Below are 23,757 nucleotides of genomic sequence, written 5' to 3'. Positions count from 1 at the left end.
ATAGCAAGGATCATAGACTGGATGTACATAAACAAAACTGTTAGGGAATCATACTCTGAGGAATCCCTTTCCCCATTCTCTACCATGGATCGATTCTGATCTAATCCCACCCTCTTGTTACATTCCCCCTTAGCAAGACAGGTGATATCCATTTGGAGTAGAATCAGAGTAAAGTTTAATATCTCTTCCCATCCAAGTCCTCTTTCACACGTTTGATAATCCAGCTTTTCCTCCAGGCTTAAGGTGTCGCTCCGTTCTCTCCCTTGTTAGAAGTTCATGGCCTCAGGTCAGACATGTCAGATCAGGCTCCCCCTCTGTGTATTCCAATCCCAGATGCTGGGTTTTCATTGGATTCAGAATAACTAGTCTGGAAACAATTTACATCCTTTTGCAAGTCTCTGGGTGCTGTGAGTGTTATGGCTACTAATCTCACTAGTTTTCGAAACTCTCTGCTCAGAACAACCTAAACCTACTCATCTGGTCTCTCTGGGGTACAGGCTGTTGAGGGAAGAGGAACTTGATGTGGGCCCTATCTTTTGTACAAAATGGGAAAGAATGTTGGGAATTTTCTTTTCCACAGATCAAAGGTGTAAAGCATTTACGCTTACTCATGCATTCTGTGGGCTCGATTCACAAAGCGGTGATAACCCAGTTATCACGCCTAAAAGACTTTAGGCGTGATAACCATTACACCACGCTGGTGAACGAACCATTGCACCACGCTGGTGTATCATGCCTAAACTAAGTTTAGGCATGATAATAGTTTAGGCATGATAAGTTTAGGCGTGATAAGTTCAGGCGTGATAAGTTTAGATAAGTTTAGATCGCAAAGTCCCGTGCGCAAAGCAGCACCATTAAACTCTATGCGACGTTTTGCATGCACCAGACTTTGCTAGCGCAAAACTTTTGATCAGCTGTGCACTGCGGTGCCAACACAGTTGGTGCTATAATTATCATGCCTAAACTTATCACACCTAAACTTATCATGCCTAAACTGAGGGGCTTTTCACCAGCGTGCTAACAGTTTGCCCCACTTTGTGAATCAAGCCCTGTATGTTTACCCATTTACAGGAAAGGAATTATAAGCTATTTTCAAATAGGTATAGGTGCCCATTAGCTCTACATGAGATGTTCCCTGTGGTGTCTGATCTCTGCTGGCGATGCCACACAAAGGTGGGGTCTCAGTTACATATGTGGTGGTCCTGTCCTTTACTTCTATACTCTTGGTTGACTGGTCTCTATTAACCATTTCAGCCGCCCAGACGTAAAGCTCATGTCCGGGCGGCTGCTCTGCTGCGCTCTCCCACTCCTGCGCGCTCCTGCGTGCGATCGCGGGCACGCCCCCATGTCCCCGCAGTGTCCCCTGGTAGCCCCGGGATCAGTGAAAGGGAACATGGTTCCCGATCACCGATCCCTGTCCCCCGCAGAAAAACCGAAGCGCTCACCCGTGAGGCTTCGGCTCTTCTGCCCGGAAAACTGTCCGCATCCCCCTTGTACTTCCGCTTAGCGAGAAGTACATGGAGGGAAAAAAAAAATGAAGGTGGCCATCTTGTGGCCAAATAGTAAAACTACATCTACACATTTCTTACTTTACAATTTACACATACAGCAACATTAAAAATTTACTGTTTATGTCCCACACCAATATATTCCCCAAATAAAATTTTTCATAGAAAAAAAAAATGACAATAAAAAAAAAAAAAAAGACAAAAATAGTTACCTGAGGGTCTGAACTTTTTAAATATGCATTTGAAGGGGGTATACTACAAACATTTTTTAAATTATAAGCTTGTAAATAGTGATGGGCGCAAAACGGAAACAATGCACCTTTATTTCCAAATAAAATATTGGCGCCATACATTGTGATAGGAACAAAATTTTAATGGTATAATAACCGAGACCTACGGGCAAATAAAATACATAGGTTTTAATTATGGTAGCGTGGATTATTTTAAAGCTATAATGGCCGAAAACTGAGAAATAATGAATTTTTTCCATTTTTTTTCGTATTGATCCTGTTAAAATGCATTTACAGTAAAGTGGCTCTTAGCAAAATGCACCACCCACAGAAAGCCCAATTAGTGGCGGAAAAAATAAGATATAGATCAATAAATTGTGATTAGTAGTGATAAAGTTATTAGCGAATGAATGGGAGGTGAAAATTGCTCCGATGCATAAGGTGAAAAATCCCAGCGGGCTGAAATGGTTAAGGGTGTTGCGACGCATCTAGCCTATAGCTTTAGGGCTTTCTCCTCGCATCTAGATTGAGGGAGTGTTTGGAAGCAGGGCTTACCACCAAGCAACTTTCTTCCAGTCTATGCCTCTCCATAGTTATGAGTTGTTAATGTCTCTTAGGTAATAACTATGTTATAAGTTATGAAGGGTTTCAACCCTTTACTGAGTCATGTTTATTAAGTTGTGATGCTATGTGATTCGTTTTATTATTCAGATTTCTATTGTGGATCCTTTTTGATGTTGTGGTCTTTGTTTCTGTCTTGTTTTGTTTATTGCTGTTCTAGTTCTATCTTCTTCTGTCTCTTTTCTTCTTTCTCTCTCCTTCTCGGACTTGGTGAGGGGTCTGAGGATGGTTCCGGTATCCTGTACCCTCCCACCCCTTCTTCTTTTCCATTTCTATCCTAATCTCTTTCTTCTACCTTTCCCCTTCTCTCTCATATTAGAGGTATATGATATTGTACTGTTATGCCAGTTTTCGACATATCAAAGATTTAATCTTAAGGTTGTCACCATGTGTATCATTCTTGATATGAATGTATACCTTATATATGCTGTTTAAACTTCTTTAATAAAAATATGTTTAACAAGATCCTGGAGCCCAGAAAGCGTATCGGCAGATCGGTGGCTGACAGCACTGGAATGGAGGGATGGAGGAAAACAGGGAAAGCCTCATTAGGATCTAGCGGATCTAGCGGCTTCGCCGCTCGGGAGGTTAGTACCCCCCAGGGGCACTTTTTTCCTTATAGATCCTCTTTAAAGGGAAGTTTCAGGGAGGGATAATCCATATCCACTTACCTGGGGCTTCCTCCAGCCCGTGGAAGGCAGGAGGTGTCCTCGCCACAGCTCCGCAGACTCCCGATGGTCTCCAGTGGCCGACCCGACCTGGCCAGGCCGGCTGCCAGGTCGGGCTCTTCTGCGCTCCAACGACGGGCTCTTCTGCGGTCCACGCTAGCGCGCTGACGTCATCGGACGTCCTCCGGGCTGTACTGCGCAGGTGCAGAACTACTGCGCCTGTGCAGTACAGCCCAGAGGACGTCCGATGACGTCAGCGCGCCCTCGTGAGGCGCAGATTGGAACGGAGAAGAGCCCGACCTGTCGGCCGGGCATGGCCAGGTCGGGTTGGCCACCGGAGACGACCGGGAGCCTCCAGAGCGGCGGCGAGGGCACCTCCTGCCTTCCACGGGCTGGAGGAAGCCCCAGGTAAGTGGATATGGATTTTTATTTTTTTTTATCCCTCCCTGAACCTTCCCTTTAAGTCTCTCCTTTCTCCCTGCACCTTTTATTACTCAAAATTCTTCATCACATCTTAGATTATGCGAGAATAGTGACTCAACCTCTGTACTTGACTATCTACAACAACATTCGATATAGAGAGCAAACCAGTAGAGGGTGCACTTGAAGCACAGGCTAGATTTGAGCTAAAGCAGCAGCCTATCTCCAGTTTCAGGGCGTTGCTAGGGGAGTAGATCTGGGGCACTAATCGGGATCTATTGCTGTGGTGCCTAGAATCTTTGCAGCCCAACGTGCCCACCTGTATGACCCCAATTGCTGCAGCCTTGTTGCGTACACACACATAACGATAGTCTGTTGAAAAAGGTCGTTGTTGGCCGTTTCAGATGACAGTTATCGCATGTATGTCCGTAGCTTTACATCTGGCTTGATTCCAGCCTTCATCCACAGACCTGGACCTCGGAAGTGTCTGTATACACATCTGCCTCTTGTCAGTTCCCCTAGCTCATTGTGCAGCTCAGGCAGGCATACTGAGACCTCAGATCAGCAGTGGCCCAAAGTAATGATAGAGGCGAGCTGTGCATAGTAATGGGGTTATATACAGGAAGTGACATCACTGCCAACTTCCTGTATTTGAAGTAAACAACGCCATCAATGTACACCATTCACCTCTAGGAGAATAGTGGGTACAAGATAAAAAAAGAATTGTTCAAAAAGACCTTGTCATTTTTAATTAAAAAAAATAATTAAAAATTGATTTTAAAAATACAAAGAAAAATGGTTTTAGACTGTCATTTTTCTGAGTTTAAAAAATCTTTTTCTTTGCATTTTTAAAATAAATTTTTTGGAAAATGATAAGGTCTTTCTTAACAATTATTTTCTGACTTATACCCACTGTTATCCTTAACAGTATGTAGCAATTTTGGTATAGCAATAGCATGTATGGAAGCTTTGCTATTCACCGCCAAAATCGGAACAAAATTACACGTAAATTATGCATAAATTCATGCGTAATTACGAAGGATAATACAGTCAATTGAATGAACAATTTGTAATTACGTATAGGTGTAATTGCGAAAATGTATGCATCATTTCACATAACCCTAATTAGCTTATTACAATCATCACTACGTACACTTCCTCTTCCCTCAGTGTGGCTGTGCAGTAGAAGTGTGAGCACGCTCACACATGCCCAGTAAGCAGGACAGGGCCGATTCAAGGGGCTCCGGGGCCCTGGGGCAAACTAAATCGGGGGCCCCCTGACTTAACATCCAACCACCAGCTCCTCCCACCCACACCCGCACGGCAATTACCTCTCCTCTCTGCTCTTGGGACCCTTGTGTGACAAGCCGCAGCAGTAACTAACCTGGCGGCTACACAGTCCGAGCACTCTTTCCACACAGTCCTCCTTCTCTAATGCTGGACATACATGGTTAGATTATGCACCACCGCTTGTCCGCGTGTGCGTGCGGATCGATCCCCGCTCGTCCCCGCGGGCACTTCCTTATCTGCCTTTCGTTTCTACCATTGTCCGCCCGCGGGGATCGAACGCGGTATCGACCCGCCGCGGTGATCGGACAGGTTGAATATTATCAATCGAACCATCAGCAGCTCAATTGATAATATAAAATGAACCATGTATGCCCAGCATAAGACCTGGCACGTGTTTTGTGTAAACACACATCGGGTCATAGAGAGGACTGGAAAGAGTGACTGTGTAGCCACCACCGCCCGCCGGGACAGGTTAATTACTGCTGCGACTAGTCATGCATGACCCCCGGAGCAGGCAGAATTTAGCAGGATCGGGGGCCCTGGGGCAATTGCCCCCTTTGCCTCTATAGCAGGGCCGGCCCTGAAGCCGGAGCTGCAGGCTCCATGGTACTGCGCACATGCGGCTGTGCTCGCATTGCTACTGCTTTGCTACGCTTGTAACAGAGAAATGGAGTGTGGCCCCGATGCCCGGGTCGCATCGCACCGATACCACTAATATTCAGTGTGAAACCAGCCTCAACCTTTTGACAGAGTTTAATTCTCAAGCTAAAAAATTCTGTCAAAGATGTTTCCGAAATGTCACATAATGTCACAAGTTCCTTGTTCCCTCACTGAGTTCCCTGTTTTCATGTCACACAGTGATGCTCCTGTGATTGACAGAAATGTTATCAGATAAGATTTCATCTTATAAACAACTAATTAAAGCAGTGGCGGACAAAGCCAACAATGGGCCCCTGTGCAAAAATAAATGAAGCGGGCCCCATGTGAGTGGGTGTGGTCATAACAGATCATGGTTGGATCCAAACAATGCCCATAAGATGAAAGTACATGAACTTAGGTCACATTCTCTAGGCACTGTTTTAATGTAGCACACATTTTAAACTTGTATATGACTGGGGTACAAGTAATGATCACTGTTTCAGAGATAAGTACAAGGAGAAAAGCTAAGAGGATAATCAAGCCCTAACTGGTCCAATGGCATGGGCCCTAGAGGACATGGGGCCCCTGTGCGGCTGCACGGTCTGCACGGGCCTATGTCCGCCTCTGAATTAAAGGTCATGTATGCTCAGTTTATGTACGGAACGCTGAGGTCCTTACAGGACAGGAATAAAATGTGCTGTGCAGCAAAATCTTCATAAGATATCAAACTGACAAAATGGTCAATAGTCTAAATCAGTGATAATCGTAATCAGCTAATAACTACACAAAATCTCACATACATGTTTGCAATTATGCCTATACGTAATTACAAATTGTTAATTCAATTGATTTTGTATAATCATTCATAATTTCACATTAATTTTCATGTAATTTGGTGCCGAATTTGGCAGTGAAAAGCAAAGCCCCCACACATGCTACTGTCACCAAAATTGCTATATATGTTAAGACGAAAAGTGGCGGGTACAAGCAAAGAAAAATAATTTTTGAAAAAGACCTTGAAGAGTTTGAAGAAATTAATTTTTAAAAATGCAAAGCAAGATGTTTTTTAAACCCAGATAAATGACAGTTTTTCAAAACCATTTTTCTTTGCATTTTTAAAATCGATTTTCTCAAAAACAACAAGGTCTTTTTCAAAAATTATTTTTTTGGGGCTTGTACCCACTATCCTCCTTAACACATGCAGCAATCTTGGTAGCAATAGCATCTATGGGGGGTTTGCTATTAACTGCTAAAGTTGGCACAAAATTATGTGAAAATTACGCAAACATTTACACGAAACTACAAATCATTACAATTAAATACGAAATTCATTACAATTTCCCCCAAAATTTTGCATTATGATTACATCGCGTAATTGCAAATTACAATGTGTAATTACGCATAGGCGTAATTTCAGCTCATCCTTACTCAAAATGAATTAGAATGAATACATGAAAATATTAAAAAGATCTGAATGAATAATAAATTTCTTGCCTAAAGCCGGTAGCTTGTAGCAAATTTTCATTATTATTAATTAGTATTTATATAGCGCCGACATCATCAGCAGCACTGTACAGAGTATATATAGGCTCGTCACTAACTGTCCCTCAGAGGAGTTTACAATCTAGTCCCTACCATAGTCATATGTCCTATGTGTATGTATCGTAGTTTAGGGCCAATTTTTTAGGGGAAAGCCAATTAACTTATCTGTATGTTTTTGGGATGTGGGCGGAAACTGGAGTGCCCGGAGAAAACCCATGCAGACATGGGGAGAACATACAAACTCCTTGCAGATGTTGACCTGGCTGGGATTCGAACCAGGGACCCAGCGCTGAAAGGCAAGTGTGCTAACCACTACGCCACCGTGCTACCCGTGCTATTTGTTATGGAAAGAAAGTACTTTTTTTCCAATATAATCTTGGACATAATCTTATTAAAGGGGAACTGAAGCAAGAGGTATACGGAGGCTGCCTTATTTATTTCCGTTTAATCAATACCAGTTGCCTGGCAGCCCTGCTGGTCTATTTCTCTGCAGTAGTATCTGAATAACACCAGAAACAAGCATGCAGCTAGTCTTGTCAGATCTGACTTTAAAGTCTCAAACACCAGATCTGCTGCATGCTTGTTCAGGGGCTATGGCTAATAGTATTAGAGGCAGAGGATCAGCAGGGCTGCCAGGCAACTGGTATTGCTTAAAAGGAAATGAGCATGGCAGCCTCCATATACCTCTCTCTTCAGTTCCCCTTTAAGGCTTTAGGTTGTGGCTAGAAAGTGTATGGCTATGGGCTCTTCCTTTGACATGGGAGACCAGGGTTTGAATCCTGGCTAGGTTCAATAAGATGTTCTTGGGCAAGACTTCCTAACACTGTAGGGTGGCCCTTTGAGCAGCCAAATCTACCAACATAAAGCTAATCAGCAGCCTAGTGGGAAAGAGGTGTCCTTTGCAGAAGGGGCACTCCTGCATAACGCCCCTTTGGCATTAGGAACGCCCCTTTCCTGCCTCTCTGTACCCCTTATCTGCCTCTAGCCAGCCCCTTCCCTGGCCCTGCCTCTCCATGCCTTCTCCACCTCTATCCTGCTCATTCCCTTCACATCCCAATTTAGTGTCAGGTTACAAACCAAGTTTGGGATTTTCTGTCTCTTTAATCTGAAGTGCCACCTTCTCGCTGCAAGTGAGAAATGTGAAATATTATTTTGTAGTGCATACATAAAATAAAGACACCTGGGAAAAAAGGGCACAGGGGATTGCCGCTAGTATAATATCGCTACAATTAGTTATATTCTACTGCTGGATTCTGATAGTACAATATCGGTAATGTTTACTGATATTTTATGGCTAAGCCTAGCCCTACTGTATGGCTGGATATTGTAATTGTTAAGGGCTCCGCCTCTGGCATAGACGACTTCGGTCCAAATTCTGGCTCTTCTTGTTTAGTAAGCCAGCACCTATTTAATAGGAGTTCCTGGGCAAGTGCTTTGAGTCCGACAGGAGAAAAGTGCTATACAAAAATTTGAATTATTATTATTATTATTACTCTCACTCAGAAACCTCCCTCTACTGATTTCTAACGCTAACCCCCCCCCCCCCCCCCCCCCCACCACCGGTGGTGCTTAATCCTAAAACCCTCCTTGGTGGTGCCTGACCCTAAGACACCCCACCCAGTGGTGCCTGACCCTAAGATCCCCCTAGGGGTGCCTAACCTTAAGACCCTTCCTCCAGGCCTAACCCTAAGACCCCCCCCCCCCATGGTGTCTAACCCCAATCCTTTAGTGCATCTAAAACCCTTCATAAACCTTAATCCCCCTCTTCCGCAAAGCCGTGAATGCGGCAAGCAAGGTAAATGTTGGCGCCTCATGGCGCCTGTTTCCACATGCCCCCAGCACCTGCGAAAATAACTTTCACTGCTTGCTACATATCACACCTATTATAAAAGCCACAATGTGCGGCAAAGAATGTCAATTTTGGCACCGGGAGGCACCTGCAGTGAACGACGCTGTGCGCTCAGATTTCTATCTTTTGCCACTAGTTGCGGCTTTCACAATAGGCACCTCTGGCAGTGCCGGTTTTTCTGTAGGGGCTCATGCGCCGTTCTTTCCAGTTTCGTTTTGTACTTTTACATCTGAAAATAATCAAAAATTAATAATAAAAATAGTTTACTGAGTTATTTTTATTTTGGACATACAAAAAATTACGCATATTCTATTTCTTTCATGAGGACTATGGCAATGTAAATTGATAAGGCAATCACATTCATACAATTACGGCGTAGTGTCTCCCTCCCCCTCCCAGCGTTATCCGATTTTGTCCTTGGCCGGATTGCAGCAGGCCAGCTGGACGTCGTTGAGGCCCGTGTCATCCCCGGTTCCTTGCGGCTGCTCCACCTTGGTCTTTATCCCGCAGACTCCATTCAGGCAAAGGCCGCTCCACCTCCCATAGTGCCCCCAGCTCAGGCCCGGCCCCAGGAGGACGCTGTAGTCAGAGCACAGGAACATGAAGTTGTTAGCGGCTGTGTCATCTATGCCCTTCCTGTGCGGCTCCACCTGCATGCTGAAGCTCAAGATATAGCCTTCAGGGCACCACATGATCTCAGTCCACTTGCCCCATCTGTGGAGAGAGAGGACCCATTACCAGATAAAAAAAAACATCATAACATCCCAAGATGGTGTCTGTGGGTTTTTGCACCACAAGAAGGTGTCAAATACATTCCCATTATGGTACCCAAGGACTTCCTGAGGCAGGTCATGCCAAGAACTAAAGGTGGATTTCATTAAGGTTTAACAGCTTGGAATTGCTTTGAAAATAACATTCATAATTAAAACCTTATAGTTTTTATTTTAAAGGGGCACTACGGTGAAAAATTTTGCTGTTCCATTATCCCCACCATCAGTTATTTAATATGGACATCAAAAATTTCACCATAGAGCTTGTGTTAAAAAAAAATATCTCCTAACACAAATTCTCCTCTCATACATAGCTGATCTGTGTCATTAAATCAGCTGTCCTGACATGACGGGCTAGCTGTTCCCTGCTCTCAGCAGTAAGGGCTCATTTCCACTATCGCGAATTCGCATGTGGTTTTCGCATGCAAATTCGCATAGCAATACAAGTGAATGGGACTGTTTCCACTTGTCAGAATTCCTTTGCGTTTTTCTGTGCAGAAAATATTCGCATTGGCAGAGCCATCAGAATTCACATACCGCATACCGCTATGCGAATCACATACAATGTATTTAATAGGAAATTCGCATGAGGTTTGGGTATGCGAATTTTCATGTGAATTTTTATGCGCATTCGCCTCAGAAACAATGGAAAAGCGCACCAGCACTGCCATGGTTACATTCGCATACATCGTCATCCATGCAAATTCGCGTGCGAATTCGCATGAAAATTCGCATGGACCCACATTCGAATTTCGCATCCGCATGCGAATTTTTACTGCGGCGATTCGCACCGCACAAGTGGAAATGCAGCCTAAGTGACTCTGCCTCAGCTAATTTATTATGTGGCTCACACACTCCAGATCTCCATGCTATTGCTTTTCACATGTAGCCAAAAAGTACATAAATAAACAGGCTGCTAAGTATTTACTTACTTAGCTATTTGCATTATTGCTACATGTGAAAAGCAATAGCATGGGGATCTGGAGTGTGTGAGCTATGGTATAAATCAGCTGTGGCAGAGACAGAAGTCTGCTAGCAGTTAGCACAGAGCAGGGAAACAGCCCTGCCCATCATATTCTTATCAGGAAGAGCTGCTGTAGTGATGCAGATCAGCTGTGTAGGAGAGTAGAATTGGTGTTAGGAGCTATTTTTTTTAACCCAAGCTCTATGAAGAAATGTATGCTCTCCATATTACATAACTGATGGTGGGGACAATGGAACAGCATAATTTTCACTATAGGGCTCCTTTAAGCATTAATCAGTTTATTTATTTATTTATTTACTTAGTCATTTCCTTTTTTTGTCAGTCAAATATCCCTCTTTGGATAAACTCCTGGGGACCACCTGCAACGTGCTCTCATGCAGCAGCAATCATGAAGAAATGAGAGACAGCGAGGCACTGCTGCTGTAAAAGCCTTTTCATCTGTTTGGGTAGACACAGTGATTAAAAGCAGTTAGGGTACGAGGCCTGACAGCTATTTTGCAAAGTAAAACCTCGGTTTTTCAGAAGCAAAACATGTTCATTTCTCCATAAGTACACACATGCAGTTATTGTTGTCCATTGGGGAATGGAAAACAATCGGGGGCTGATGGTGTGCAGACACATGCCAATCCTTCAGGCTAGAGATGTGTTCTGTAGCAATGATGGGGGACAACAATCAGCAGCGCACAAAGGAGCAGTGTTCTGTGGCCGGGGGGGGTGGGGGGGGGAGGGGGGAAATAATATTGTGTCAGACATCGTAGGTCTGGATTCTAAAGTAACATTAGGCAGTCTCTGTACACAGATTAATTGCGCAAACGATCCTTGGTTGAATTGGTTACTATTGACTGACAAATATTGCATGTGTACAAAAAACTTAAAAACAACCCCCAGACCTAACCCTAGACCCTGTACGCCTAACCGTAAAGATGCCCCCACCGAAGCCTAACACTCCCCACCTAATATAAACACCCCCCCCACACACACACACACACACCCCTAACTGAAAAACACCCCTCCCTCATGCCTAACCTTACCCCCCCCCCCCCCCCCGCACCCCCCACCCCCGAGCGAAGATTGCCTCTACTCTAACGAACTGACATCAACCAAATCAAGCACTTGGTTGGACAATGATATAAGTGAACACACAATCAACCTCCCAGAGTCTCTATGTCTCTATGATGGCATCTAATTAAAAACAAACACATGAGGCAGCCACTAGAGCGCACTCAGTTGGCGGGGGTCTAGCCCGGGACTCCTTACTGAATTGGAAAAGCTGAGATCTGAACCCAAGTCTCCTGTGTCAGAGGCAGAGCCCTTAACCAGTACACTATCCAGCCAGCCAAACCACCGGATCATCAGGTGGCCTTTACTCACGGTGCTTCTGAAGACTGGATGGTATAGATGGTTTTGCTCTCCACCATGTCGGGGTCTGTGCGGTTCACGCAGTGAAGGCGGATTCCGTTCAGCGCTGTGTCATCCTCCACTCTCTGTCTCTCCTCCACCTGCAAAGCAAATACCACAAGTCAGAGACACCAGGGCTGATTTTTTTGAAGGTCTCCCTGAACCATAGAACAGAAAACTGTTACTCTGCAAGCTCAACTGGATATTTTTTTTTTTTTTTCAAAGGACACCTGAATTGAGAGATAGATGGAGGCTGCCATATTTATTTCCTTTTATACAATACCAGTTGCCTGGCAGTCCTGCTGGTCTATCTGGCTGCGGTAGTGTCTGAATCACACCAGAAACATCCATGCAGCTACTCCATTCAGGCTTCAGTCAGAGCACCTGATCTGCATGGTTGTTCAACGTTTACGGCTAAAAATACTAAAGGCAGAGGATCAGCAGGACAGCCAGGCAATCTGCATTGTTTAAAAGGAAATCAATATGGCAGCCTCCTTGGCGTACATTGGTTTACGCCCCCTATTATTTTGGCGCAGGGTGAGAGGAATGACGGCTCTCCCTGCAGCCGCACAAATTTGGGGTGGCGTTACTTACTGTTCCCCTTCCGAGTCATAGCAAATCTGATGAAAAAGTAATTTACGGTCGAGCAATGGCTGGATCCCTGAATTACCCATGCGCAGGGCGCGGACTACAGCATCACTGCTACAGCCACGCCATACTCGACGCTATTTGGCGCACTGTGTGCGCAAAGCTTTCCCCCGGCCTCCAGATACCTCTTGCTTCAGGTTCCCTTTAAATTAATAGCTGTATGAGTCAAACAAAGCCTCCAATTTAGGCTGGGAAGTTGGGAACACACTTAGCAGAAACACCAGCATTGCAGAAAACGCAGTGATTTTGCCTACAATGGTAGTCAATGGGCCGCATAAAAAAACGCATATAAAAAAACGCTAGTTTTTGTTGCATCATTTTCAAAAACGCATCAAAAACGCACATAATGAAAGTTAATGGTTACGCTGTATAATGCGTTTTCCATGCATTTTTATATGAATTTTTTTTTTTAATTCTGATGTATTTCCGCTTCCTGTTGTCTTTCAAGGGTTTTGCATAAAAAGCAATAGAATAAAGCATAAAAAACGCATATAAAACACATGTGTTTTGTATATGCGATTTTCAAGGGGAATATATGCTGCCATTCTTGCACTGTTAATAGCGGATGCCTCAAACCTGCTACAGTTGGTCAGTGGGTAACTGGGGGTTCAAATACAGAAAGGGGGCGGAACCACAAACAGCTAATCAGATTTGTTTAATTTCAATGGGAATATACAATTTGATACCAAGGACCCCAAAGCTCACAAACTCGGTAATTGATTGACTGAATGTCAAGGTTAGAAAAAGTGGGCGGAGCCAACAATTACATTTTTTGCATGGAACATTATAAACTGCAGCCACTCTTACACTGTTAATCGCAGGGTTTTCAAACTTGGCACAGTTGGTCACTGGGTGACTGGGATTGATTGATATCAAGGGAAATATTTACATTTCTGCCCTTCATACACTCTTAATGGCAGAGGCCTCAATTCTGGTACAGTCAGTCACTGGGAGACTGGGGTTTACATTCTGAAAAGGGGGCAGGCTACAAACTGCCAATCAGATTTGTTTAATTTCAGTGAGAAATTGCAACTTATTGATGCCAAAAACCCCAGAGCTTATAAACTTGGTCATTGAGTGACTGTATGTCAAGGTTACAAATAGTGGGCAGAGCCAAAAACAACAAACTTTTTACATGGGAAAATATAAACTGCAGCCATTCTTACACTGTTTATGGCAGGGTTCTCAAACTTGACACAGTTGGTCACTGGGTGACTAAGATTGATATTCAGAAAGGTGGGTGGAGCCTACAACAGCAAATCAAAATTCATCTATTGATTTTCAAGGGGAATATTTACATTGCTACTATTCTTACACTGTTAGTGGCAGAGGCCTCCAACCTAAAACAGTCATTGGGTGACTGGGGTCCAAATTCACTAAAGGGGGTGGAACCATAAACAGCCAATCAGATTTGTTAGATTGATTTCAGGCATTCTGTTATTGGCAGGGTTCTCAAACTTGACACAGTTGGTCACTGAATAACTGGGATTAATACTTATGAAAGTGGGTGGAGCCTACAACAGCCAATCAAAACTCACCTATTGAGTTTCAAGAGGAATATTGAAAAAGCTGCCATTCTTACACTGTTAATGGCAGAGGCTTCAAACCTGCTACAGTCGGTCATTAAGTGACTGGGGTTCAAATTCACTAAAGGGGCGGAGCCACAAACAGGTAATCAGATTTTTTTGCTGGATAAAATGTTTCCATGCATACCATTTTGATGCCAGGAACCCGAAAGCTCAAAACTTCATTGTGTGTCAAGATTACAAAAAGTGGGTGGAGTCAAAAACAAATTTCCCTGGGAAAATGTAAACTGCAGCACTTCTTCACTTTTAATGGTAGGGTTCTCAAACTTTGCCCAGATGATCACTGGGTGACTGATTAATATTCAGGGAAGTGGGTGGAGCCTATAATAGCCAATCAAAATGCATTTGTTGATTTTAAAGGGGAATATCTGAATTGCTGCCATTTTTACACTGTTAATAGCAGATGTCTCAAACCTGCTACAGTTGGCCATTGGTTGACTGGGGTTCAAATGCTGGAGAGGGGATATACAGGGAATATACAAATTATTGATGCCAAAGACCCCAAAGCTCACAATCTTGGTCATTAAGTGTTTGTGTGTTAGGGTTAGGAAAAGTGGATGGAGCCAACACCAGCCAACGCCGGGTCATCAGCTAGTATTTCTTTAAAATGTGTTCTCTAATGTCTGTTGACTTCAGGGGAGTTGGAGAGATTTGTTTTAGCATGCCCATAGACTTTTGTGCATATTATCACCAGTGGTAAAAAGAAAAGTGAATTCTCATGCATGTTGGGTTTTGTGTATTTGCAACAGTGCTACATGTGAAAATGATGCCAGAAATGAAATGCCGAAATTTTCTCACCCCTAATTCTTAAAGCAAACTTCAAGCATGCTTTAAAAAAAAGGTACATACTCACTTATTTTAGAGGGAAATCCCATAGATCTTTCAGTGGCCTTGTCCCCCTCCCCCTCCCGTCCTCAGTCACAATTTGCACCTTTGGGACTCCTCAGAAGGCTTCAGAAGGAGTACTGAAGACATATTTCACCTGCTGCTCAAATTATTGGACTTGGGGGGGGAGTGGGGGAATGATGACACTGAGAAGGGAACAGGGTGGCTCTATGGCAGCGGTAGGGAACCTTGGCTCTCCAGCTGCGATAAAACTACAAATGCCACCATGCATTTGCCTTTATTAATCATGACTGTGGCTGCCGGACTCCTGCAATGCATTGTGGGACTTGTAGTTGCTTAACAGCTGGAGAGCCAAGGTTCCCTACCCCTGCTCTATGGTATCCAGAGCCTGTAAAGTCAGAGTCGAGGAATCGGAGTCAAAGCAATTTTGGGTACCTAGAGTCGGAGTTGGTGGTTTAATAAACTGAGGAGTCGTATGATTTTGTACCAACTCCACAGCCCTGGTAAGTATTAGACTAAGGAGTCGGGGAGTATGAGCCATTTTGGGTACCTAGATTCGGAGGTTTAAAGGGACCCCAAGCAGTACTTTAAATAAAAAACTTCACTTATCTGGGGCTTCACCCAGCTCACCGTAGGCCGCAAGGTCCCCCGGCGTCCTCCTGGCTCTTCTGCGGGTCCCAATGGTGGCTCTGTTACCGGCGACACCCGAGCCGGGTGTCGGGCTGACACTTACTGGATTTGGATGCTTGAGGGCCGCTATGCATCATCACACCGCCCGCTACGCGTCATCACGGCGGCTGGCGTGACAGTACTGCGCATGTGCGGTTTTCTAACTCTGAACCACGCATGCCCAATACTGTCATTCCGGCCGCCTTGATGACGTGTTTCGGTCAAGCATCCAAATCCAAAAAGTGTCAACCCAAGGCCCGGGTGTCGCCAGTAACGGAGCCGCCAGCGGGACCTGCAGAAGAGCCAGGACGACGCCGGGGACCTCGTGGCCTACGGTGGGCTGGAGGAAGCTCCAGGTAAGTGAAATTTTTAAAGTACTGCTCAGGGTCCCTTTAATAAACAGAGGTTGGAAGTCGGAGTCGGATGATTTTTGTACTGACTCTACAGCCCTGTGGGTATGTCGATTTTTTTTTTTTAGCTCCAGTGTCACTTTTACCTGGATGATGTCTGATTCATTCGGTAATTTGACCTCATCTCCTAAAAAAAGTCATCTTTCTTGATTTGCATAAACACATCTGGTAACTTTGCTACAACATCTGGTATCCACTTGCTGTGTCTATCCAGGACTAAGGCAGAAGGCTGTGGAGCTAGTTTAAAGTGCACAGATGATCCAGCAAACCTGGCATGGATGTTTTATCAGCTGTTTACTTTCATGTAGCTAAAGGACTGAAACCCTACCAGGGTCAAATCAGAACATGTTAAGGGTCGTCGCAAGGTTAAAAAACTAGAGGATGATGTGAGACTGCAGTTATGTGCACAACTCACAATTACAACTTTTGAGAACTTACAGAATAGGTTGTTGCTGTAGGCGGCGGTGGGCCGAAATTTCGCATATGAAAAATTTCACATCGAAATTCGCATTTACGCATCACAATCGTAATGCAAAACTTCAGGGAAAATCTTCATTGATTTCGTATGTAATCGTAGTATTTCATAATTTCGCGTAATTTTTAGCGTCATTTTCGTGCAATTTCGCTAAATTTTGTGCCTATTTTAGCGGTTAATAGCCAAGCCCCCATACGTGCTATTGCTACCAAAGTTGGTACATATGTTAAGAAGAATATTGGGTACAAGTAAAAAAAAAAGAATTTTCCAAAAAGAAAATCAATTTTAAAAATGCAAAGAAAAATATTTTTTAAACCCCTTTTTTTTTGTTTAAAAACTGATTTTCTCAAAAACTACAAGGTGTGTTTTTGGAAAATATTTTTGTAATGAATAGCGGAGATACTGCCGCAACAGCAAGCGGCATGGCGGTTATCTCCGCGTTCAGCTGGCGGCGCCCGCCGCGCAGCAACATGCTGGTGCTTTGCCTGGTCCTTCAATTGCTCATAGACTAAGGGCTACGCACGCGCGCACCAGGCGACAGGACCTTTATGCAAGTAGAAGGGGAGTCAGCGGATCGGCCGGTCAGCTGACTCCAGCTATGCTCAGGATTGGCTGAGGGCGGCGCTGTGGAGGGCTTGTAGTATATATAGGACATGTCGGTCACTCGCTCCGCGTCTGCTGTTGCAAATGCTACGTGTTAGCACTCAGACCTAGTCAGATCCCAAAGTGTGCCTAGAACCAGCAGGAGCTGGGGATCCACACTTAGCCAGATTCTCTTGATAGCTTAAAGTACTAATTGAATTGTATTATTTGTTATGACCTTCTGCTAGCTTGACTACTCTTCTGCTCACTGATTCTGTACCTTTGCCTATCTGATATAGTTGCCGACTCTGCCTGAAACACTACTCTGATTTAGCTTTCTGTCTCTGTACCGTAACTGTCCGCTCGTTGCCAAACTGCTTGTCTGACTCTCCTGTCCTCACCAGTGAGCCTAGTCACTGGTGAGGGATTCTCTGTTTACAGTTTGGAGAGAAAACAGGCTGGCACATGCAAATCCAAAGTAATAAAACAGCTTTATTCACTCCGGCTGATACATATAAAATGATGCATATGTCTATAAAAGACTCCTAATCCTACCCTGCTGCTGATGGCTGTGAGGTGAAGTGGGGGGCGGTGGGGTCGCCTAACGACCGTTTCGTTCCGTGAGCATCTTCAGAGGCTACTACGCACACTCGCGTTCCGAACACCGGTGTAATGTCAGATATTGCAGCCCGGAAGCAGCCTTCCTCACTGAGTATTGCGCATGCTCAGTGGGAAGTAAGACATTATTTACCTGAAATATCTCCGCTTCCGCACCACGTACACTCCCGAAACTTTCAGGGGAGGGAGGGGACCCCCAGATCTAGCTCTGTGTCGAATTGCAGCCCCCTAGCCCCGCTAGTTCCCGAGATAGGTTTGCTGCAATCAGTCTCGGGAACTGCAATTCGGCACAGAGCTAGATCTGAAAATTTTGGAGGCGTACGTGGTGCGGAAGCGGAGATATTTAGGACGTTTTCCGTGGCTGCACAATTTAATGGGACGCAGGCTCCTACTGCGCATGCGGGGCTGCACAACGTGCGGGGCTGCAATAGCTGACATTACACCGGCAAATTTAAATGGACTGCTTGTCCCATTACGCGTAGTGCGCCAGACCTCGCCGCCCACCCCGTTTCAGGCGGAAGCCGCGTCACATGACGTTGGCAACCAGGAAAGGGATGCGTTCCACGGTGGTTCCGGCTCCATGCACTCCAATTAAGGTTAATGCACGGAGATCCGGACATCCACTAGGTGGTGCTAAAGTATAAAATCAGCTGCTACTTCACACAGAACTGCTTGGCACTGTCAAGTGCCATTCAGCAAGTCTGTGTGGTGGATGGCTCTGGTAGAAAGAGACATTTTAAATTTAAAAACAATATAAAAGATTGATAATAGAGGTTATATAGTCAATCTTCATATGATCCGGTAGAACCCAAAATAGAGGAAAATATGGCTATACCAATTCATATTTCATGATTAATAATTGATACATTTAATTAAAGAGAATGTCATCTCTAGATTGATTTATACCAGACCATATTGTGTTAAAACTGAATAAACAATCCAAGGCCACATAATGGGAACAATTCATTATATTCATACTAGGTGGATCATATCATTAAGAATAAACTTATTACACCCAATTCCCATTATTTGTAGATTGAACAGTTAAACTCAGTAACACATTTATGTTTAAAATCAATGATAATCAGTTCTAGACATCTACTAATATTATTCAACAGCTCTAAATACTATCAAGGGTCTAGAAAACAAGCCATATCGATATAGTCATTTAGACCTAAAGCTCCCATAGCATTTGTATCAATTATCCAACGTAATTCTCTGCGTAGTAGCAGATGTTCCCTATCCCTTCCTCTATGGGGTACTACCACATCCACATGTTCTAGTCCTGCAAATTTCAGGACTAATGGGTTGCCCTGATGCTGTGAGTTGACATGTTCAATTAAACGTGGGCACCCTTGTCCCGATGAAATGGATCTGATGTGGTCTTGTATTCTTTTCTTAAGTTTTCTAGTTGTCATTCCTATAAAGAATCGGTGACATGGACACCAGATGGCATAAACTACATATCTTGTTTGACAAGTGATCATGGTTTTAGGTCTATTTTCTATGGGGCCTATCTTCAAACTTTTCCCCTGCTCCATCTGTGGACAGACCGAGCAGCGGCCACACTTCTAGTTGCCTTTTGGTCGACATTGGTCCAGCCAGTTCTCATTTTTTGGAGATCTATATTCACTCCTTGTGATCTTGTCCCCTATCGTACAGGCTCTTTAAAATTAACCAGAGGTGGATTTTTATATATTTCCCCCAGGATTGGGTCCCTTTTGATTATTCTCCAGTTTTTCATTATACTCTTCTTGATCTCATTGTGCATGGGGGTGTAGTCAAAGGAGAAGGTAATTCTCTCTCCGATTGTTTCTTTGGTTTTCCCTTTCTTGTTTCTCCTCTGTATCAGAGTCTTTCTATCTGCTTGTATTGCTTTTTCTAAAGCTATTTTGAGCTGTTTTCACTATAGCCTCTTCTCTGTAAGTTAATTTTTAATTCACGAGCCTGATCCATACAATCACAATAATTGGTATTATTCTGTTTAAGCCTTAAAAAATGAATGAGAAACTGGAGAATAATCAAAAGGGACCCAATCCTGGGGGAAATATATAAAAATCCACCTCTGGTTAATTTTAAAGAGCCTGTACGATAGGGGACAAGATCACAAGGAGTGAATATAGATCTCCAAAAAATGAGAACTGGCTGGACCAATGTCGACCAAAAGGCAACTAGAAGTGTGGCCGCTGCTCGGTCTGTCCACAGATGGAGCAGGGGAAAAGTTTGAAGATAGGCCCCATAGAAAATAGACCTAAAACCATGATCACTTGTCAAACAAGATATGTAGTTTATGCCATCTGGTGTCCATGTCTCCGATTCTATATAGGAATGACAACTAGAAAACTTAAGAAAAGAATACAAGACCACATCAGATCCATTTCATCGGGACAAGGGTGCCCACGTTTAATTGAACATGTCAACTCACAGCATCAGGGCAACCCATTAGTCCTGAAATTTGCAGGACTAGAACATGTGGATGTGGTAGTACCCCATAGAGGAAGGGATAGGGAACATCTGCTACTACGCAGAGAATTACGTTGGATAATTGATACAAATGCTATGGGAGCTTTAGGTCTAAATGACTATATCGATATGGCTTGTTTTCTAGACCCTTGATAGTATTTAGAGCTGTTGAATAATATTAGTAGATGTCTAGAACTGATTATCATTGATTTTAAACATAAATGTGTTACTGAGTTTAACTGTTCAATCTACAAATAATGGGAATTGGGTGTAATAAGTCTATTCTTAATGATATGATCCACCTAGTATGAATATAATGAATTGTTCCCATTATGTGGCCTTGGATTGTTTATTCAGTTTTAACACAATATGGTCTGGTATAAATCAATCTAGAGATGACATTCTCTTTAATTAAACGTATCAGTTATTAAGAAATATGAATTGGTATAGCCATATTTTCCTCTATTTTGGGTTCTACCGGATCATATGAAGATTGACTATATACCCTCTATTATCAATCTTTTATATTGTTTTTAAATTTAAAATGTCTCTTTCTACCAGAGCCATCCACCACACAGACTTGCTGAATGGCACTTGACAGTGCCAAGCAGTTTTGTGTGAAGTAGCAGCTGATTTTATACTTTAGCACCACCTAGTGGATGTCCGATCTCCGTGCATTAACCTTAATTGGAGTGCATGGAGCCGGAACCACCGTGGAACGCATCCCTTTCCTGGTTGCCGACGTCATGTGACGCGGCTTCCGCTGGAAACGGGGTGGGCGGCGAGGTCTGGCGCACTACGCGTAATGGGACAAGCAGTCCATTTAAATTTGCCGGTGTTCGGAATGCGAGTGTGCGCAGTAGACTCTGAAGATGCTCACGGAGCGAAACGGTCGTTAGGCGACCCCACCGCCCCCCACTTAACCTCACAGCCATCAGCAGCAGGGTAGGATTAAAAGTCTTTTATAGACATATGCATCTTTTTCTGTATCAGCCGAAGTGAATAAAGCTGTTTTATTACTTTGGATTTGCATGTGCCAGCCTGTTTTCTCTCCAAACTGTGACTGCTTCTTGAATGTTTTCTGGCTTGAGCACGCTTAAAGTGATACGCTATAACCCAGCCTGCTACCTCTGCACGTCTGTCACATTGTTGTGAGCAGCTATCGCTAACATTACTGCAGTGCCTGTTCTATCTTCTAATCTTTTATACTTTGGATTCTCTGTTTAGTATCGCCTGCTCCACAGGTGATTACTAGCTGCAGTACTATCTGAATCACTTGCTCCTCAGGTGGTCAGAAGCTGCAGTACAGTCTGAATCACTTGCTCCTCAGGTGGTCAGTAGCTGCAGTACAGTCTGAATCACCTGCTTCCCAGGTGGTCAGTAGCTGCAGTACAGTCTGAATCACCTTCTCCTCAGGTGGTCAGTAGCTGCAGTACAGTCTTCATCACCTGCTCCTCAGGTGAATAGTCACTACAGTACTATTCTATCTACCTGCTCCTCAGGTGATAGTGACTACACTACAGTCTGAATCACCCGCTCCTCGGGTGATCAGTAAACTTGCTTGAAGTATACTATCCGCTCCTCGGGTGAACTATCTTTCCATTGTCTGCAGCTCCAGCTTGCTGGAGTTTGTACTCCTGTGTTATATAGAGATATTCCTCTCTTCCAGCTCCTCTGGGAAAGCGGGTATCTCTATCTTTACTGTTGCACCAAACACCTACACTTACATTGGTTGTCCTGTGTTTGGCTATACTAGTATTATTGGTGATTCTGCAGATCACACATAATCAGGTATAGCATCTGTATTATTGGTGATACTGCAGATCACCAATAATCAGAGAAGTCTGTTCTCGCTGACACCAATCGTTACATGCTCCTTAAAGTGAACCAGAGACAAAGCACCCTAATGTATTTTACCATATATATCAGTGGGAACATTAGAGAAAACACCAATCGTGCTTTCTGTTTCATTCTGCACTGCACAGCCTGCTTCTTATCAGACCTGATAAAATACCCCACTGAGCGTTCAGTCTGACTTTGCTATAATGACTCAGCTATAATAATTCCTGAGCAGAGCCAGCAGGGGGCAGGCTTGGGCTTGAAAAAACACCAGAGAACACAGACTGAGCTATAAATATTCCTGAGCAAAGCCAGACTGAATGCTCAGTGAGGGATTTTATCAGGGCTACTAACAAGCAGGCTGAGCAGTGAAGAATGAAACAGATAGCAGGGTAGGTGTTTTCTCTAATGTTCCCACTGATATATATGGTAAAATACATGAGGGTGCTTCATCTCTGGTTCCCTTTAAGGCCCGGTTCACATTAGCGGTCGCCGTCCGGAATCGCCGTGCCGGAGCCGGACCGCATGCAGAACGGACGGAACGGACGCACGGCATAGCAATGAAAGCCTATGCGTCCGTTCACATGCGTCCGTTTCGTCCGGACCGGATCCGGACCGGATCTGGACTCCGGCATAAGACCCAACATGCGCTATTTTTTGGTCCGGCTCCTCCGGCAGCCGTATCCGGAGCGGAGCCGGACTGCACCATCCGGCCAATACAAACCAATGAGAACCGGAGAGCGCACAACACACTGGCTAAAAATCCGGATGTTCTACACCACTTCCTATGCGTATTGAATAGAGTTGGGCCGAACCTCCGATTTTAGGTTCGCGAACCGGGTTCGCGAACTTTCGCGAAAGGTTCGGTTCGCGTTAAAGTTCGCAAACCGCAATAGACTTCAATGGGGATGCGAACTTTGAAAAAAAAAAATAATTATGCTGGCCACAAAAGTGATGGAAAAGATGTTTCAAGGGGTCTAACACCTGGAGGGGGGGATGGCGGAGTGGGATAGATGCCAAAAGTCCCCGGGAAAAATCTGGATTTGACGCAAAGCAGCGTTTTAAGGGCAGAAATCACATTGAATGTTAAATGACAGGCCTAAAGTGCTTGCTTTCAAACATCTTGCATGTGTATACATCAATCAGGTAGTGTAATTAAGGTACTGCTTCACACTGACACACCAAACTCATCGTGTAACGCACCGCAAACAGCTGTTTGTGTAGTGACGGCCGTGCTGGACTGGTGCGCGCACCATGGCGAGAGTGCAGGTTTTGGTGGCTTTAAAGCCCATATGGTCACCTGGCTGATGTAGCTGAATGACAGAACAGTGACTGTCCAGCTGATCAAATTTGGTCTGACCACAATGAGGCAACGACCTTATTATCGTGGGTGTGCCCCCCGAGACACTCATCTAGGCGCCGGTCATTGCTCCATTGTGATACGCAAGCCCCTTCACCACGGCAAGGTAATGATCACGAAGGGGAATGGGCGCATGTACATGCCTTTTCTTTTGTTGTTGCAGCTGCCCGCAGTGCAGCCAGAAAAATTAGGCAGTCATGTACACGCACCCGAAAAATTATTACAGCGGCCGCTGCTAGCAGCGGCCTAAAAAATTCAGCAATCCGCCTGGAGTCCCGGACCCTGTTGGTGGTGGCGGAGAAGGTAGTCAAGCGGCCTGCAGGCAGACATGCTGTGTGGAG

General features: G+C 44.4%; 1 protein-coding gene across 1 annotated transcript in view; it reads right to left on the bottom strand.

The window, feature by feature from the left end:
- Positions 1–9,026: 9,026 nt before the first annotated feature.
- Positions 9,027–23,757, bottom strand: part of LOC137562515 (vitelline membrane outer layer protein 1-like) — a 34,294-nt gene continuing 19,563 nt past the window's right edge. Inside the window, exons 2-3 of the mRNA XM_068273917.1 lie at positions 11,894–12,021; positions 9,027–9,481 (exon numbers count right to left, since the gene is read on the bottom strand). Coding sequence (XP_068130018.1) covers positions 9,169–9,481; positions 11,894–12,021 — 441 coding nt within the window. The 3' untranslated portion in view covers positions 9,027–9,168. The remainder of the gene's footprint in view (positions 9,482–11,893; positions 12,022–23,757) is intronic.

The sequence above is a fragment of the Hyperolius riggenbachi genome, chromosome 3 (assembly GCF_040937935.1).
Source record: "Hyperolius riggenbachi isolate aHypRig1 chromosome 3, aHypRig1.pri, whole genome shotgun sequence".
NCBI lineage: Eukaryota > Metazoa > Chordata > Amphibia > Anura > Hyperoliidae > Hyperolius > Hyperolius riggenbachi.
This window is presented reverse-complemented; position numbering and strand designations above follow the sequence as displayed.